This window comes from Leptonychotes weddellii, chromosome 10, assembly GCF_054177405.1.
Source record: "Leptonychotes weddellii isolate Sample4059 chromosome 10, ASM5417740v2, whole genome shotgun sequence".
NCBI classification, from domain to species: domain Eukaryota; kingdom Metazoa; phylum Chordata; class Mammalia; order Carnivora; family Phocidae; genus Leptonychotes; species Leptonychotes weddellii.
In genome coordinates, this window is record NC_138378.1 from 105,288,376 (window position 1) to 105,306,226 (window position 17,851).

The window sequence follows — 17,851 nt, forward strand, 5'->3', positions numbered from 1 at the left end:
AAAGCTAAGTATCTTTGTCTTCATTTTCTTTTTTTCAGTCAGGATTTTCAGCATTTTCCCATACTAGAAACTTACAATAATCCTAACTTCTTAAATTCCTTTATTCCCTAATCCAATTTGCCATCAGCCGTAGTTTCCTGCATTGAAATATCTTGGAGGTGACCCTGACCCCCCCCACCCCCACACTGTCACTGCTGAAGTTCACACACTCCCTACCTCATTTGTGCATCATTCACAGGGTTTACTAGCTGATTTCTCCAATCCTGTTCTTCCTCTTTTATCCATTCTGCTGGTCACTAATAGTCTAATTTTATTAAAACTTAGTTTTCTTAAATATTTCTCCCCTATGTAAGAGTTTTTAAGCCAAATTCAAAGTGCTTTCTCTTTCAAAGCTTTCTTTCATACCAGATACTTTTCTTATTCTGTCTTTATTTCCCTTTATTTCTCAAACTAAATTATCTTTCTTGTTGAAGAATGCACTCAGTGCACTGTTTCCTGCTTACCCCCCCTAACAAATACTAGTGGCCATAGAAAGTTTCCCCCTCTTCTCTGGTTGTGTCCCCCAGTCCCCACTTCCAACCCGTTTTGATCTCATCATTCCAAGTTCTACCTTTCAAGGCCTAGCTTCTAAATTCCTTTCTTTTCGATCTTTCTTGACAGTTCCTGCCTCTGTGTTTTCATAGCTGTTCTAAACTATATTTTGAAGAAGCTGTGTGGTACGATGGGATTGCTTTGAAGTCAGAGAAGTATAACTTTAGATCTTGACTTAGCTACTTACCAACTTTTTAGTCATAAGCAAGTTAACCTTTCTAAGCTAGCTTCTTTATCTAGACAATTTAAATAATTACATGTACACACATACGCCTTACCTTTTTGTGAGTGTAAAATGAGGTAATGTTTAGTAATGTATAGTAGCACTTAGTATTAGGGATTGTAGCTTGAAAACAAAAACCCAGGATAATAGTGTCTTAAACAAAGTTGAAGTTTATTTTTCTTTTATATAAAAGAAGTCTAGGGTTAGGTAGTCCAGGGCTGATTCGGTAGTTCATCTGGGACCTAGGCTTTCTCTACCTTAGTTTTCTACCCTTCAAGAGTATCAAAATTGCAATTACCACATAGTCCAAGGCGGCTGCTGGAGCTCCAGCCATCATAACTACATTTCAGATAGCAAAAGGAGGAAGAGCATGAGGGGGGAAAAAGGGCCTGCCTTCCAGCTTAGTCAGCTTTCTTTAACCAGCTTTCCTGGAAGTCCTTCACAACCATTCTAATGATAGTCTCATAGGCTAGTACTTAGTCACATGACCACCACTTGCTAAAAGGAGGCTGTACATTTTAGTCTCTTAGTTATTGGGTACATTGTTGCACAAAACAAAATTAATGTTCTATTACCAAGAAAGAAGGAGATAATGTTGGGTGGTTATAGGCAGCCTCAGCCATGGTTACTTGTGGTAACTTTGTGGTGCTTGACAAATAATGAGGCTTAACAAGTATCTTTATGCCTCTATTCTTTCTGTTCCACTTAGTGTCAATTTAGCGCTTTATTCCTCTTTGAATCAGATATATCTTATATTTTCAGCTACATTGAAAGTTTCTTGGGGGATAAAGACTGTATATCATAATTCTTTGTCATGTTTCACAACACCTAACAGAGTGCTTGGCATTTGGACCACACAGGAGGAACTTAGTATGTATTTGTTAAGTGATTGATTTTATTTTTTACTGGGACCACATAGTTCTTTTAGCCTCTCATTGAATCTCCCCACCCGCCATGAGTATCTAGTACTTTTTCTTCAACATCAAAGTAGCAGCTATCTAGAGAGGATGTACTGCAGGTTTTCATTCCTTTGATAATTTCCTGTTTTCTGATGCCTAAAAAGTTACTCTGTGGAGCTGATATTCTAACATTTTATCTTTCTTTGGTTAATGTATTTAAAATGTATTTGTTTTACACCTAGTGCTTCAGGATAAATACCTCAGATTAAACCTAAGGAATAATGCATATTTGTATGTAACATATATCAATTACATATATATTTCTAATACTCTTATTCATTATGAATATATAGAATAAGACTTTTCAAAATGCCACTTTTGGCAAAGCCTCAGGAAATGATTTTTCTGTGCATATTTAATTCACTTATTTGTAAGGAAGCTCAATGGTTTGAAAAAAAAGCTTAGGTCACATTTCTTTGTCACAGTGATTTTGAGCTGCTAGTGATTTTTCTTTTTCTCCCTGACCATGGATGAGAAGAGAGGAAGAGCTAACTGGAGAGAGGAGACTCTCTCCAAGAAGATAAAGAAGTAGTAAATACTGGAAATTTCTTTCCCATCTGCTTGAGTCAGACTTTATGGTAAAAATAAGATCTTACAGTATCAAAGTATCTTGGGATAGAAAAGTTTATAGGAGTTCTTTTTATTCTACTTTGGAACTCACTGAATGGAATATTTTAAACATGCTTTATGCTTGCTTCAAATTTATTCCTTCACAGGTATTCATTACATTATTAGCATATGAATATATAAATATAATACAATCTCATACCCCATAACCTATGTGCTAATATATTCATACACCCAAACATGTGTATGTCTTATATAAACACATATATAAATTTTAAGAGATAAAGGCATGCTGCTACAAATTCTTCTTGGAACAAAGTTAGTTATAAATAAAATAAAAACCTTATCATCCAATTATGCACACTCAAAAAGAGTAGGTAGGTAGACCTACAGGAATGGCTATTTGGTTTGATGTTTAGGTATATATTAAGTATGTGGGAGAGAGGGGCCTGGTCAGTAAGTAACTATACAGTGTTAATAAGAAGGAGAATACATATTAACTAAAAATCATATTAGCTTTATGGTAATTTTTAATGATACTTTTTGACTTACACAAATGACATAGAGTCATTTATTTATAAAAAGTTGATATTTCTTTCTAGTTTGACTTTATTTGGTTTTGTTCTCATAGATGTTTTCTCCCAGATGTCAGATTCCAATGGCTTAATGATATTTAGCAAGTTTGACCAGTTTCTGAAGGAAGTTCTGAAGCTCCCAACAGCTGTCTTTGAAGGGCCATCTTTTGGTTACACAGAGCACTCAGTCCGCACCTGTTTTCCACAGCAGGTAAGGACAGTTTTGTAAAATCTAGGACTAGAAGAGCGCTCCTCATCCCTCTACCTTGTGTCAGATTTGACTAGATTGCTTCTGGTCTAGGGACGTAAAGTCTTGAGTAGGAGAGAAGAAAGAGCTTTAAGCGGGAGGGGCGTGAAAAAGAGGACATATAAAAAAATTCACCTGAGAATTCTGGTTTGGGGGAAAGGGGAGTCTTTCCTGAAAAATGATAACATATGAAATATTTTAAATTACTAAGATTTTAAAGAAAAGTGTTTAAGATGAAGTGTTTATATTATTGCTACTGGACATATATTACTCTCCTGAATGAATTCTTTAAACTGTGAAATACAGGAATTTTGGTATAAAACTCTCTACAATACCGGACCTTTTTTTCCTGAGCACTGAAGACAAGGAATGCTACACAGCTCCCAGCTGCCAGTTCAGAATCCCTCAACGGTACACTGCCGTTTTCATGTGAAGAAAAGATAGATTGGGTTTCTTCTTTATTTGTGTGTCCTTGTGCGATCCTACCCTTGAGGTTGTATGTGTGAATTCCTGAGATCTTAAAACTGTGCCTCAAATAACTCCGAGCAGGGTGGACGCTGATTGTAACTTAATTTATTCAGGTAGACATGAGATAAAAGGAGCTTCATGCTAAACTCAGAAATTATGGAAAGTGGGGAATTAAGAAAAAGTCTGTGTTAAAACTAATGAGTAAAAGATTAATGGAAGTAGGATATTGACATAGTCTGAAAGTATCTCCCCATAAGATGTTTATTAATTATAAAAGGAAACATAGTAACCTTAGAAAGTTACGATGTTGTAATAGAGAAACCTGTCAGATCCACATTAACCAAGTGATCAAAGTCCCTGTCCCCAGTAAAGGGGACAGACTGGTATCCCTGCCTCCCGATAGGTTGCACTGAGAAGTACCCAGTATCCCTGCTGTGGTACTTGGGCCAGAAAAGCACAACCTGAATCTCATATTCCTTTTTTTTGTGTTTGATTTTATTTTTTACAGTTTTATTGAGATGTAATTGACATAACATTGTAAAAGTTTAAGGTGTACAACATAATGATTGGATATTTGTATATATTGCAAAACAGTTATCCACCATAAATTTAATTAACATCTGGTGTGAGTCTCATTTTGAGGAAACATCTGACAAACCCAAATGAAGAGATTTCTACAAAATCACTGGCCTGTGCACTTTAAAAATGTCAATGTCATGAAAGACAAAAAAAGACTGAACTGTTCTATGTTACAGGAGTCTAAAGAGAGAAAAAAATGCAGTTTATGATCCAGGATTTTCTTTTGTTATAAAGGACATTATTGGGACATTTGAAAAAAATCTGAATAAATTTTGTAGACTAGATAATAGTATTTTGTCAATAAATGTTAATTTACTGATTTTGATATTTGTATTAAATTAAGAGAATATCCTTGTTTTTAAAAATGTGATCTGAGGTATTTAAGGGCAAAGGGTCATCCCTTCTGGAGTGTTAACATTTGAGGAATCTGGGTAAATGGGAAGTTTTTGGGTAACCTTCTTAAAATCTTACAGTCTAAAATTACTTAAAAATAAGAAGTTAACATATAAAAAGAACAAATCTAAAGGTTTGAGAACTGAAAGTACATTGTAAACTGGATCCTCCTGACCGGTGATACTTTGATTGACAAGAGCCAAAACCAAGCACACATATACTATTTTTACATTTGAAGTTAAGAATTCCTATTTATCTGAATTCAGACTTTCAAACAATATTTTACAGTTTGTTTGGAGATTACTTATTAGCTTTAGCACCAAAAGTGGTACCCATAATACTGGTGAGTTATTTTTACCAAGCTCTTGAGGAGATGTTCTCCCCAAATTTGTATGCACTTGGGCTGATTGTTTTTGTGGAAATTTGTCTCTATACGTTATTTTTTTTCCTCCGTGTAAATGACAATATCAGCCTTTAGCATATTAAAAATAGCTGTGTGCTTCAGTTTATTCTAATAAAGTGTAGTTTGCACTTCCCCTCCCCACCCTGAATATGCATTTTTAAATGATGGGAGGCTGTCCATACGTACCCTGGTACAGGAGTGTACTGCAGGTATTAAAGCGCCTGGAAGCAATGTGAGTGAGGGTGGGTGTGATAAAGAAACTGTGAACGCCTTTCATTTAGCACTCATCTCACTGCTGCTACTTTCATAGTACCGTTTCATCAAATGGTTGCCCCCACCATACTCGGGTAATCTTGTATGAGACGTACATGTGGCTTTTCACACAAGATGCTTCCTGGAGGTCAGGCTAAAACTTGATCAAGTTCCGGAATGCTACTATTAAGTGTCAGAATGGGGAAGGCAATTTATAGAAAGGCGTGTCCATGAAGAGCAACGTCTGACCAGTGGATGACAATTATGCGGGGTGCTAAACCCAAAGTGACCTTTGATCTACTTGTCATCTGAGTACTATGATGAGACTCTGGAATTGGAGCAGAAGTTTGAAATGTCGAAGAATATACAAAAATTTCCAACTGTTAATCCTAAGAATGCTATCTAGAATTCTCCGGATTACCTTATGACTTTATTAGGAAGCTTTTGAACTCACAGCTGACTGTTGCTTCTTATCTGCTTCAGATTCTTAGAAAAAACTCAGTCTTTGTTTTTTGTTTTTTTTTTAAATTTAGTTGTGCTGGTAGTAGTGTTGCCACTGTTTTGTTAGTCCTCTGTCACAAGGCTACCTAGGTTCTTAGGTTTGTGCCAACCCTGTTTTTCTCATATACCTTATTATTATTATTTTTTTATTTATTTTTAAAAAGATTTTATTTATTGGGCACCTGGGTGGCTCAGCTGGTTAAGCGACTGCCTTCGGCTCAGGTCATGATCCTGGAGTCCCTGGATCGAGTCCCGCATCGGGCTCCCTGCTCAGTGAGGAGCCTGCTTCTCCCTCTGACCCTCCACCCTCTCATGCTCTCTCTCTATCATTCTCTCTCTCTCAATAAATAAATAAAAATCTTAAAAAAAAAAAAGATTTTATTTATTTATGTGACAGAGAGAGACACAGCGAGAGAGGGAACACAAGCAGGGGGAGTGGGAGAGGGAGAAGCAGGCTTCCCGCGGAGCAGGGAGCCCGATGCGGGGCTCGATCCCAGGACCCTGGGATCATGACCTGAGCCGAAGGCAGACGCTTAACAACTGAGCCACCCACGTGCCCCATACCTTATTATTTTTAAAATCCACAGTTTTGCAGTATGTGCAATTTCCCAGTAATGTGTGCATTGCATTACAGGAGAAATACTTGAATTTTTTTTAATGTTATGAAGAAAATTTACATATTTGTTTATTTTTATATAGCTTGAATTACTTTTTAAAAAACAATTTTGCAAACCTACCCAAAATAAGAGATGTTGGTCTTACATAGTTTTAAAAACACATCAAAAATTAAAAGCATTTATAAATTAATTCAGCAGAACATATCAACTAGAATAGCTAAAATTCAGACTGACACCAAATGCTGGTGAAGATTTGGAGCAACTAGAACTCTCACACAAACCACTTTGGAAGAGGCTCTGGTGGTTTCCTACAAACCTCAACAGATACCTACCCATGATCTGGCAATTCTACTCTTAAGTTTTTCCCACATGAAATAAAAACTTATGTCCACAGAAAGATTTACAAGGATGCTTTTATCAGTCTCCGAAGCATATGAGGTGTCCATAATAAACCACTGGAGTAAAGTTAATTCAAGAAATAAGATGTTTGGAATTTGCTTCAAATTAATCTAGACTGAAGGAAGAGTGAAGGCATAAATTAAAATTAGTCATATGGGGATGCCTGGGGTGGCTCAGTCAGTTAAGCGGCTGCCTTCAGCTCGGGTCATGATCCCGGGATCCTGGGATCGATTCCCACATTGGGCTTCTTGCTCAGCGGGGAGCCTGCTTCCCTCTCTGCCTGCCACTCCCCTCCACTTGTGCTCTCTTTCTCTCTGACAAATAAATAAAATCTTAAAAAAAAATTAGTCATACGTTGAGAATTGTTGAAGCTAGATGACAAGCATATTATACTATGGTCTCTATTTTGGTAAATTTAAAAAAATTAATAGAAAAATTAATTCTCATTGTAAATTTGTGATCATGATTATTGTCTGAATAAAGCAGTGTTAACATAGCACCTCAAGTCTAATATTTTGGTGGGTAGACCAAATATATTGATTCTTCACTGGTTATTTATTGTTAAAGATTTTATTTATTTGAGAGAGAGAGTTTGTGTGGTGGGGGGAGAAACAGAGGGGGAGGGATAGGGAGAGAATCTCAAGCAGACTCCACTGAGAGTGGAGCCTGATGTAGGGCTCGATCCCACAACCCTGAGATCATGACCTGACCCGAAACCAAGAGTCGGATGCCTAGTGAACTGAGCCACCCAGGCGCTCCTGATTCTTCAATGGTTATCAACTAACAAACTGACTTTAGAGACTTAAAAGTTATTAAATGCAAGCAGTGAATAGCAGTATTTTAAATTTCTCCCCAATTTTTCTAAACTTCAGAGTTTGGCGATGAATTCTGTTTCTCCTTAAAAAGATGATTGGTATTTGTTGTATTATTTCTTAGGTTTGTATTGACTTTAGTTTGAAGTGTTCAGTCCACCCTGCAGAAGATTTTATTTATTTTTTTATTGTTTTTTAAATGTGTGATTTTTTTTTAAAGGAGGGGGTGGGGCAGAGGGAGAGGGAGAGAGAGAATCTTAAGCAGGCTCTATGCCCAGCATGGAGCTCATCCCGGGGCTTGATCTCGCCAACCCTGAGATCATGACCTGAGCAGAAATCAAGAGTCAGATGCTTAGCCGACTGAGCCACCCAGGCACCCCTCACCCTGCAAAGGATTTTAAATTTGATGTCTGTCTTTATGGAAGACTTAAATAAGTAGAGTAGGGGAGAGAGGGAGGAGAGAGGGAGATGGGGAAGTAGAGGCAATTTTTCACTCAGTGTTGCAGGGCTCTCCTTGATTCAGAGGGCAGTGGGAAATGGGTAGTGATGGGATTACATTATTGCTGGTGGATTTTTCAGAATAGCAGCAGTATTTCTCATGCCTGGAGATATCCTCTGCTTATACTTCGACCAGCATATCCTCTTCTGCTATATGCCAAAATGACTTTTCTTCCCACTGTATCTTTGAAGTGAGATATTTTCTGGATGTTCCGACCTCGTTTTCCTGGACGTTGAATAAAGTTTGCTAAGAATTGCCTGGCACATGTATATGTGTCTTTCATAGGAATTCTAATTAAGCAGGTTTTACTGTCTCCATCAGCAGTCCCTCGTTACCATGATAATCTAGTTGGGTTATTGCCACGTTTCATTGATTTGAAGACATTCTTTCACACCTTAATGTCTCTGATACCAAGATACCTCCTATGGCCAGTGACATCTTACAATTGCAGTTGGCCAGGCAGTGGTTATGATCAGTTGTCTTTTCTTTTCTTTTTTTTTTTTTTTAAAGATTTTATTTATTTATTTGAGAGAGAGAATGAGAGAGAGCACATGAGAGGGGGGAGGGTCAGAGGGAGAAGCAGACTCCCTGCCGAGCAGGGAGCCTGATGTGGGACTCGATCCAGGGACTCCAGGATCATGACCTGAGCCGAAGGCAGTCGCTTAACCAACTGAGCCACCCAGGCGCCCGATCAGTTGTCTTTTCTTGCACACGTGTGAACTTGGTCAGAGCTGTTCCTGTTGTTACTTCAGATGAATTATGCCCACGTTTGATACTGCATGTGTTGTCATTTCAAATGATACTGGTTCACATTGACATGCCAGTAACCCCTGACCTACCCTCTCTTCAACAGAGGCCCTCATATTTCATATCCCAGCTAAAATGGCCCTTCCTCTTTGATGCTCTGAATCTCTCAATGTAGGATTAATTAATTGTTCCTCTTCTGCATTCCCATGGCATGTTTTATCTAGCTCACTTAGGCCCTTCAACTTTATAGCCCCATGACTAACAATGTCTGGAAAATGACTGATGCTTACTAGAAATTTGTTGGATTAAATGATTTAAATTAAATATGGCATGAGAAAGTATCTTTGGCTTGAATTCTAATTCAAAGCTTAAACCTCATGGCTGTACCTGCAACGTTGTTGTTTTCATTGATATTTTTTTTTTCAAAGGTTTTATTTATTTGACAGAGAGAAAGACAGCCAGAGAGGGAACACAAGCAGGGGGAGTGGGAGAGGGAGAAGCAGGCTTCCCGTGGAGCAAGGAGCCCGATGTGGGGCTCGATCCCAGGACCCTGGGACCATGACCCGAGCCGAAGGCAGAAGCTTAATGACTGAGCCACCCAGGCGCCCCTTCATTGATATTTTTATTCCATGATTTTCTCAAATGAAACAGTCTTTGCAATGAGGAAAATAGAGTATTTCAGGAGTTCTGATGTTTTCCCCATCTTTTAGCTATATTAAATAAAAATGTCTCTAATAAATAGTGTAGCAACATTATATTGTGTCATTACAAAGTACTTTAATTTTCTTTTTTTTTTTTTAAGATTTTTTTTTTTTTTTTTTGACAGAGAGAGACACAGTGAGAGAGGGAACACAAGCAGGGGGCGTGGGAGAGGGAGAAGCAGGCTTCCCCCAGAGCAGGGAGCCCGATGCGGGGCTCGATCCCAGGACCCTGGGATCATGACGTGAGCCGAAGGCAGACGCTTAATGACTGAGCCACCCAGGCGCCCCAGTACTTTAATTTTCAAAATAAATCTGTGATATGGACAAATTCAGTGTCTAATAATATCAAAAGTTTGGCCCATAGCACTGGTCCTATAACCAGTTAATGTATATTTGCCTTGGTCAGACAGAAAATTTCTAACTCTGCACAAAAGTTTGTATAAAAATGTTTTTAATCCGGAAGATTTAAAAAAATGTTTTTAAGTTTATTAACTATATGTCATACGTGGTTTAATTGATTATCAAGTAAGTTAGGCAATGGATAAGAAATACCTGTTGCCCATAAGGAAATAAGACGTTTTAACGGAAATGATGAGTTTGGGAATTGCACCTGTGATGATCCAATGCTAAACTAACTTGTTTTCTCATGTTATTTTAGTGATACTGGATTTCTCATTTTTAAGCGATGGTCCCTGTCCCCCTTTAAAACAGGGAAAATGTAGTCATGGGAGGAGGGAAGGAGGTGAGAATGGCTCTAGGGTAATAATTGTCAGTATTGAGGCTTAGAATAACAAAGGGCCGGGAGGTAGGTGAGCAAAAAAACGCTCACTTCCAAGAAAAAAATGAGTACACACAAGGATAGAAACAGCCTGTTTTATAGAGGAAGGCAGAGATAAATCATGGTGTCTCTGTTCAGTGGATCAGGCAGCTGTTAAAATGATTAGAAATGAAGACCTGGTTGCAAAACAATATTTAATAAAAGGTAAGTGAAAAAACATTATATATTTTTGTCTGCCCTGTGTACATAATTACATAGAAGCATATATACATTTGGAGAGAAATATAGCAAAATGAGAATTGTGGGAAAGTGTATTTTTGCAATTTTATTATAGTTTTTGTTATAAATATCATTGTGCTATAAAAATAAGGAGAAATGCAAAGAATGTGTTCAACTCAAGAAAAAAAAACAAAATAAAACAAAAAAGGAGAAAAAAGAGCCAACCTGTCTTCCACATAGTTATTTACCGAGTCATGGAATTTTGAGCTGGGAATTTTATCTCAGCTATTCTCAAACTTTCTGGTCTCAGGACCTCTTTACAATAAAAATTATTGAGGACCCCAGAGAGCTTTTGTTTATGGGGGTTATACCTATTAGTATTTCTATACTAGAAATTAAATTTGAGAAATTAAAGATATTGATTGTCATTTAAAAATAGCAATGATAGGATGCTTGGGGGCTCGGTTGGTCATCCAACTCTTGATCTTAACTCAGGTCTTGATTTCAGGGTCATGAGTTGAAGCCCCGTGTTGGACTCCACGCTGTGTGTGGAGCCTACATGAAAAAAAAATAATGATATACCTGTTACATCTTAAATAATACACTTTTATGAAAAATAACTATATATTCCAAAACAAAAATATTTAACAAGTGTGCTGTGGTTTTACATTTTTGCAAATTGCTTTAATATTTGGCTCAATTGAAGACAGTTGGATTCTCCTATCTGCCTCTCCATTGATTCTGTTGTGATATTTTGTTTTGGTTAAAATATGGAAAGAAATCTGACCTCACACAGGGAGGCGTTGGAAAAGGGAGGAATGCTTTAGTAGTTTTTTCAGATGATTGTGGATATGCCACCTTGCTTCTCGCACACCCCACTGGACACCTATGAGAGACTGAAATTGAAAAGGGCAAATAATGTCTGAGAATTGTTATGAAAATAGTTCTCGCCTCATGGGCTCCTTGAAAATGTTTTAGGGACCTACAGGGCAGCTTCTGACCACACTTTGAGAATCACTGCTCTACCCTTTCAGAGGTGAGAAAACTGAAACCAGAATGTCAAATGATTTTCCCCAAATTACATGGTTTATGGAAGACAGGTTACTTGGACAGAGTTCTTCTGGTTTCATTCCTGATGCTTTTGGAGGACTTCAAAATTACAAAATGACCTTAGGACAACTTTTGTAAACTGACCCTGAGTGTTTTTTAATCAGGGTCTTCTGAGATGTCAAATATAATTGTTCCTTTTCATCTTGAAGATTAAAAAAGAAACCTCCATGATAGGTGAATCAAAAGTAGCATTAGGATTATAGGTAGACTTGTAGAAATGCAATTTTAATATAGAAATATTAATTTAAACATACATTTAGTTTTTGGTTACTACCTCTTACTAGCTTCCTAGCATCTTCTTTCTCAGTAATTTTATGTAGACACTTTGCATTTATTTGCTTTGTTGCAATTATCTGCATATCCATAATTAGAGGCATTTTCCATATCTGGACCTCCATTTAAATTCTTCGGTGACTTTCTGGTTTTATTTTTAATGTTGTCCACTCATTCCTCTGAGGTTCCACTGAGGTCTCAGAAACATCAGTGACTTGGATGCCCGAGATGGAAAACACTTTGGAAAACTTTATTTAGCCTGATTGAGTAGGTAGTTTTCAAACCTCACCACCAGAGCACAGCTTTCTTTAGAGGGCCTTTGTATGGTAACTTCCTCTTTATCACCCTCAGTCAGCCCTCTTGCTCGCCCCTTCCCTCACCCTATTCAGTGTTGGCCTCCGATCTCTGTCCTCGATCAGAGGCTTTCCTTCATATTTCTTCATCTTTTTCAAGTTTTTATTGCAAAAGCCTCTTTCTTGTTCTGCCATCTACTTTATCTTCCTTTTTCTGTTACCTATTTACCAGTTTCTTTTTAAAAAAGATTATTCTTTTTTTTTTAAAGATTTTATTTATTTATTTGAGTGAGAGAGAGTACACGAGAGGGGGTAGGGTCAGAGGGAGAAGCAGACTCCCCACTGAGCAGGGAGTCTGATGCGGGACTCCATCCCGGGACTCCAGGATCATGACTTGAGCCGAAGGCAGTCGCTTAACCAACTGAGCCACTCAGGCGCCCTTAAAAAGATTATTCTTAATAAGAATTATCTCCTTACATACAGTGGAATCAAGATTCTCATAGTTGCCAAAAAGATACACAAAAGTGAGTCTGTAGTCTCCTGTTTGTATGATGGTAACCATCATTGGAAAAGTGTCGTGATGGACACTCAAATGCTGGAGGCCACCATCCTCCTGACTTATCACCACAGTGCCTTCACTCCTTGCTTCCAGTTTATGGTGAATAGATTAGTGGTAAAAATCACTTATTTTGTAATACACTGGCAAAATCTTTGGGTCAGCTCTAACTAATTTTATCATTTTTCCCCCACCAAAATAAAGCATTTTAAAGTTTTATGGGGAAACACCCCATTTTGTAGATCCTGTTATCACTTCAGGAAAAGTGGTGGGACTGAGAACACAGTTCTTGGGAGAGACTGAGATGAAATTCTGGGTGCCTTTTGGTGTCCGCTTGTCCCTAGTCCTCAGTCCCTCCCCGTGCCTTGGAATGGTGGGACCAGGACTTGGAAAAGTCCTACTTACTACTGGTCCTGCATCTCCTACCCTCCTGTGTCTGCCCTTTTGTTTCTACCCTTGTTTTGGAATCAAGTCTGAAGTGGGGGCCGAGGTGTCCAAGTTGCAATTACAGAACTCTCACATCTAGTTGTAAGGCACTCCCTTTTCCTCCTTTTTCCTTTCCTTTTGGAGCTGCAAAGGTGTTTTGTGGGTTAGAGGAAATAAAAAGACAATTCATTAATTTGAAAATTGTTGAGAATCTGTTCTATCTACATCACATGACTCTTTTTTCTAGACTGTTTTCTTATTTTCTTTGTCCAGTGGGATGTAATTATGTCAGTGTTCCACATGCAGTGGAAGCTTCATATGTATTTGTTTAAAAGAGAGAAATAAAGACAGAACACAAAAATGCAGTCTAGCTGGGGAGATGGTGTAATGGGGGAGTGATGGACACTGGATGTTCAGGCTCTATTTTCATCCCTATTGTAACTGTCTTTGTGATTGGGTCAAATTACTTCACTACTCTGTGCTTTAGTTTTCTTTCTGTAAATGAGAAAGTTGTTAAGTGATGTTTAACAATGTTTGCTCCTCACTTTAGTATTTATTCAGTGATTACTTATCAAGTGCCTGTTGTGTGCCTGGCACTGTTATGAAATGCTGGAAAGAGAGTAAACAACAAATGGAGTAGTTTCTGCTCTCGCTGATGTTCTGTAATAAGGTGTGGGATGTCTGTCTTCCCTGTGGGTAATAGAAATAGTAATTTGAAGGGCAGCTGAGTTCCAGTCCTCGCTCTGTGTCTGATTTGGGTAGGGCCTTTACAGGTTATTTATTTATTTATTTCCCCCCTAAAGATTTATTTATTTATTTGAGAGAGAGAGAAAGAGAGAGAACAAGTGGGAGAGGGACAGAAGCAGAGGGAGAGGGGGAGAGAGAATCCCAAGCAGACTCCCTGCTGAGTGTGGAGCCTGATGCGGGGCTGGATCCCACATCCTGGAGATCATGATCTGAGCTGAAATGAAGAGTCAGACGCTCAACCCACTGAGCCACCCAGGTGCCCCAGGACCTTTATAAGTCATTTAAATGCTTTGTTCCTTTATTTCTCATCTGTAAGATGAAGATAGTGATACCTCAACTATTTACCTTACACAATTGTTTTAAGACTCAGAATGATGTATGTGGAAATGCATTTGAATATAGCAGTAATGTATAGTGTGTTTCAGTGTCTATAGTAATGTAAAATATTATTGTATTTTGCTATAGAATTTCACATGGAATTCATTACAACTTGGTTGAGAGAATTCTAGATTAACTTAAATTTGGAATTCAGAGATACTTGAATAATATAAAGTATGTTTGTTTTTCTTCTCTTCACAGAAAAAGATAATGCTAAATATGTTTTTAGACACAATGATGGCCGATCCTCCTCCCCAGTGCCTTGTCTGGCTACCTCTCATGCATAGGCTCGCCCATGTTGAGAATGGTAAGCAGAACTTTGATCATTCAGTCCCTTGTGCTACAGGAAATACATGAACTGATGGTATTTGTAGTGTCCTTAGCTATTACCATTGAAAATTATAATTGACATTTGCTGTCACTGTGTCATTTGAATTTGTGATTTTTAGATTTCGGAAGAGGGATATTTATTTCTCAAAGAAAAGTAGGGGAAGGGGGCTTATTACTTAGGGTACCAAGAAACAGTAATATCAGGTCATAAAACTTTGTGGGTCAAACTCCAGGCTTTCCCCCACTGAGAATCACTTGAACCCACCTGATTTAGCCATGACTTCCTTTTTTCCCCCCCTTTAATTTATAAAAGTCACAGTTCTAAAAAATTGGATATATGCAGTATCAAGCACTAAAACTGTAATGATTTTGGAACAGTTTAAAGGAAAATAGCTACGATAGAATTTGGTACTTCACACATCTTCACTTTCTGCCTTTACTATTTTATCTTGACTTACTCTTGGTATCCTTTCCAGGAATTTGACTTAAATCTTTGTCTTGCTTGGAATTGAAATGGTAGTTATCTCCTGTAACTTCTTAATTCTTTCTTCTATCGCTATCGGTTTATCTCCTTGTTTAGGTTGTGTGAGTTTGTTAAAGGAAAGGCTATAGTTTCTTATGTAACCTCCTCTCAAGGCTCTTGCCTGTTTCTTATTCTGCCAAAGAGAACCAGTAACAGCTGAGAGGCCCGAAAAAGTAGAGCTCTCTTTTTCCCCTTTGTGAGAATGAAATGCACTTCCATACTCTGTCTTTTCCCTCTCTCATCTGTACCTTTTGTTTTTAAACCTCTCAGCTTTTTGCCCCACTGTGGCTTTAGTTCACAGGTACCTTAGATTCAGGATTATTTTCTTCAAGGTGTAGAATATCTTGACTAAACTAAAACGGCTAAATTTTTTAACAGGATTTTTGGATAGAGATTTATACTGTTAAATTATTATATTATTACTGAAGTATTATTGGCTCTTTTGGAGGCAATACTTTCAAAGCCTGAAGTGTTTTAGGACTTTCATATTCAGTTTGTTTTCATAAAGTCATTTCGTATCTGCCATACCATATAGAAAGAATCTCATTTGTCCTGATTTTTGTTATCTATATGAACATTTTACTGTGACTTTGTATATAGTGTATTATTTGTTGATTACATTCTTATGAGGTTAGTGATATTTTTCTTAGGGACAGAGAAATAGTATGAACTCATTAACATATCTTGAAAGTAAAACGTTATCTATCACAATAACATTTATCTACATATCTTAATTTTTATGGTGGGGAAATAAATTCTAAAATTATGGTATTTCTATATTTCTGTATGGTATTTTTATTGTTGTTTGGGCCCTTTCTATGAAATTCATCACTTGAATTATATTGAAGTTACTACTCATAAGGACAGATATCTATTTAGTTACACAAAAGTTGTACTTTTTATATTGTTTTACTAATCCAAGTGTATCGTGTATAAGATTACTAACATGCGTTCTTCCAAAAAGAATGCTTTTACCAAAACCTGATCTTATTTATAATTGACTGAGTACACTTGATGATCCTCTGCACATTCTGGTTCTTTCCATTTCCACCTGGTCAACCCATGATACTGTCTAATGTGTGGCTCTTGACTGGTGTAGAAGAGGAGAGAAATCACACAGATATACTATGTTCAACCAAGATAATCAATATACTTGATAATTTAATATTAATGTACATGTATTATTTAATACTAACCAAAAATAATTGTATAGAATTATAAATGCTGGTATGCTGATGTTGCCTATGTTGATGTGAGCTCCAGATTGATTTGCGAGTAGTGTTCTTTGGTGGAACTTTACTAGATTGTAGTTTTATTGTTTTTAATTAAAATTTTTTTTTTTAAGATTTTATTTATTAGAGAGAGAGAGAGAACGAGTGAGCATAAAGTGGGGAGGGTCAGAGGGAGAAGCAGACTCTCCAATGAACAGGGAGCCTGATGTGGGGCTCCATCCCAGGACTCCCGGATCATGACCTGAGCCGAAGACAAACACTTAACCAACTGAGCCACTCAGGCTCCCCTAGATTGTATAGTTTTAATTTGGAGCACAGATTCTTATTAGCACTTTCATTATTCCTTAGAAATATCTTGATGACAAAAGCTTGAATTTTTTAGAGGAAGTATGTCCTTTGGAATTCTCATTCCTGATTTTACTTTTCTTACAGTCTTTAATGATTCTGTTACATTGTTTTCCTCACCTAGTGTTCATTTTTGTTTTTTGAGCCTTGATGTCCTAGTTAATGTACATTTTTGGAAACAGGACCAAAAATCCTTATTATTGAGATAAGAACTCTTACCTATAACTAACATAGTAATATGTCTAGCCTTACTTTTTTTTTTTTTAAACCAGTTAACCACTTACGCCCAGGTGTGTGATAGCTTTTAATTCAGCCAACATTTGAAGGCTTTCAGTTGAAAGGTACTGTGTAAAATACCATTTTCAGGTAACAGAGACCCTTAGTACATCATCTGAGCTCTCACGGATCTCATGTTAGGGAACGAAACAAATGTCTCTGCAACTAACAATGATACATCTCTCTAAAAAGCAACAGGTTTGGGAAATAAATTTTAGACTGAGAAGGCTTCTCTCTCTTCTTTCCTTATATATTTATCTGAATTTTGAGAAACACGAGTTTCATTAAAAAAAAAAGAAATTGGTTATTTTCTCAGGTGGATTGGAATATAATGTAATAACTTGAGAAACTCTTCTCATCTTTAGGGTTAGGGTTAGGGTCATTGTCTTTCCCTTTTATTCTCGTAAATGGCAGGTTCCGTTAACTAGGAGACAATTTAGAATTTTCGCTTCTAATTGTTTTCATCTTTGCTTGTGTACGTGAGGTTTGGTTTTCCCCTGTGCTGACTTTATTTCTCCAAATGAAAATGCCTTCTTTCCCTCCCCCGCCCCCGCTGTCTGCTTCCGCAGTCTTCCACCCGGTGGAGTGCTCCTACTGCCGCTGCGAGAGCATGATGGGCTTCCGGTACCGGTGCCAGCAGTGCCACAACTACCAGCTCTGCCAAAACTGCTTTTGGCGCGGCCATGCCAGTGGCCCTCACAGCAACCAGCACCAGATGAAGGAGCACTCGTCCTGGGTAATTGCTTTATGTCCCAGCCCGGGTCCTCCGCTGTTACTCTGTCTCTGCGGCGGCCCCGGGCCGGCTTCCGGGTAGATGCCTTGCGAGCGAGGA

At 37.8% G+C, this 17,851-nt stretch overlaps 1 protein-coding gene across 10 annotated transcripts in view; it reads left to right on the forward strand.

The window, feature by feature from the left end:
• Positions 1–17,851, forward strand: part of DTNB (dystrobrevin beta) — a 174,796-nt gene that overhangs the window by 6,504 nt on the left and 150,441 nt on the right. For all 10 annotated transcript variants that reach the window (XM_081797092.1, XM_081797093.1, XM_081797095.1 and 7 more), the window contains exons 2-4: positions 2,972–3,126; positions 14,515–14,620; positions 17,589–17,755. In XM_081797092.1, coding sequence (XP_081653218.1) covers positions 2,972–3,126; positions 14,515–14,620; positions 17,589–17,755 — 428 coding nt within the window. The remainder of the gene's footprint in view (positions 1–2,971; positions 3,127–14,514; positions 14,621–17,588; positions 17,756–17,851) is intronic.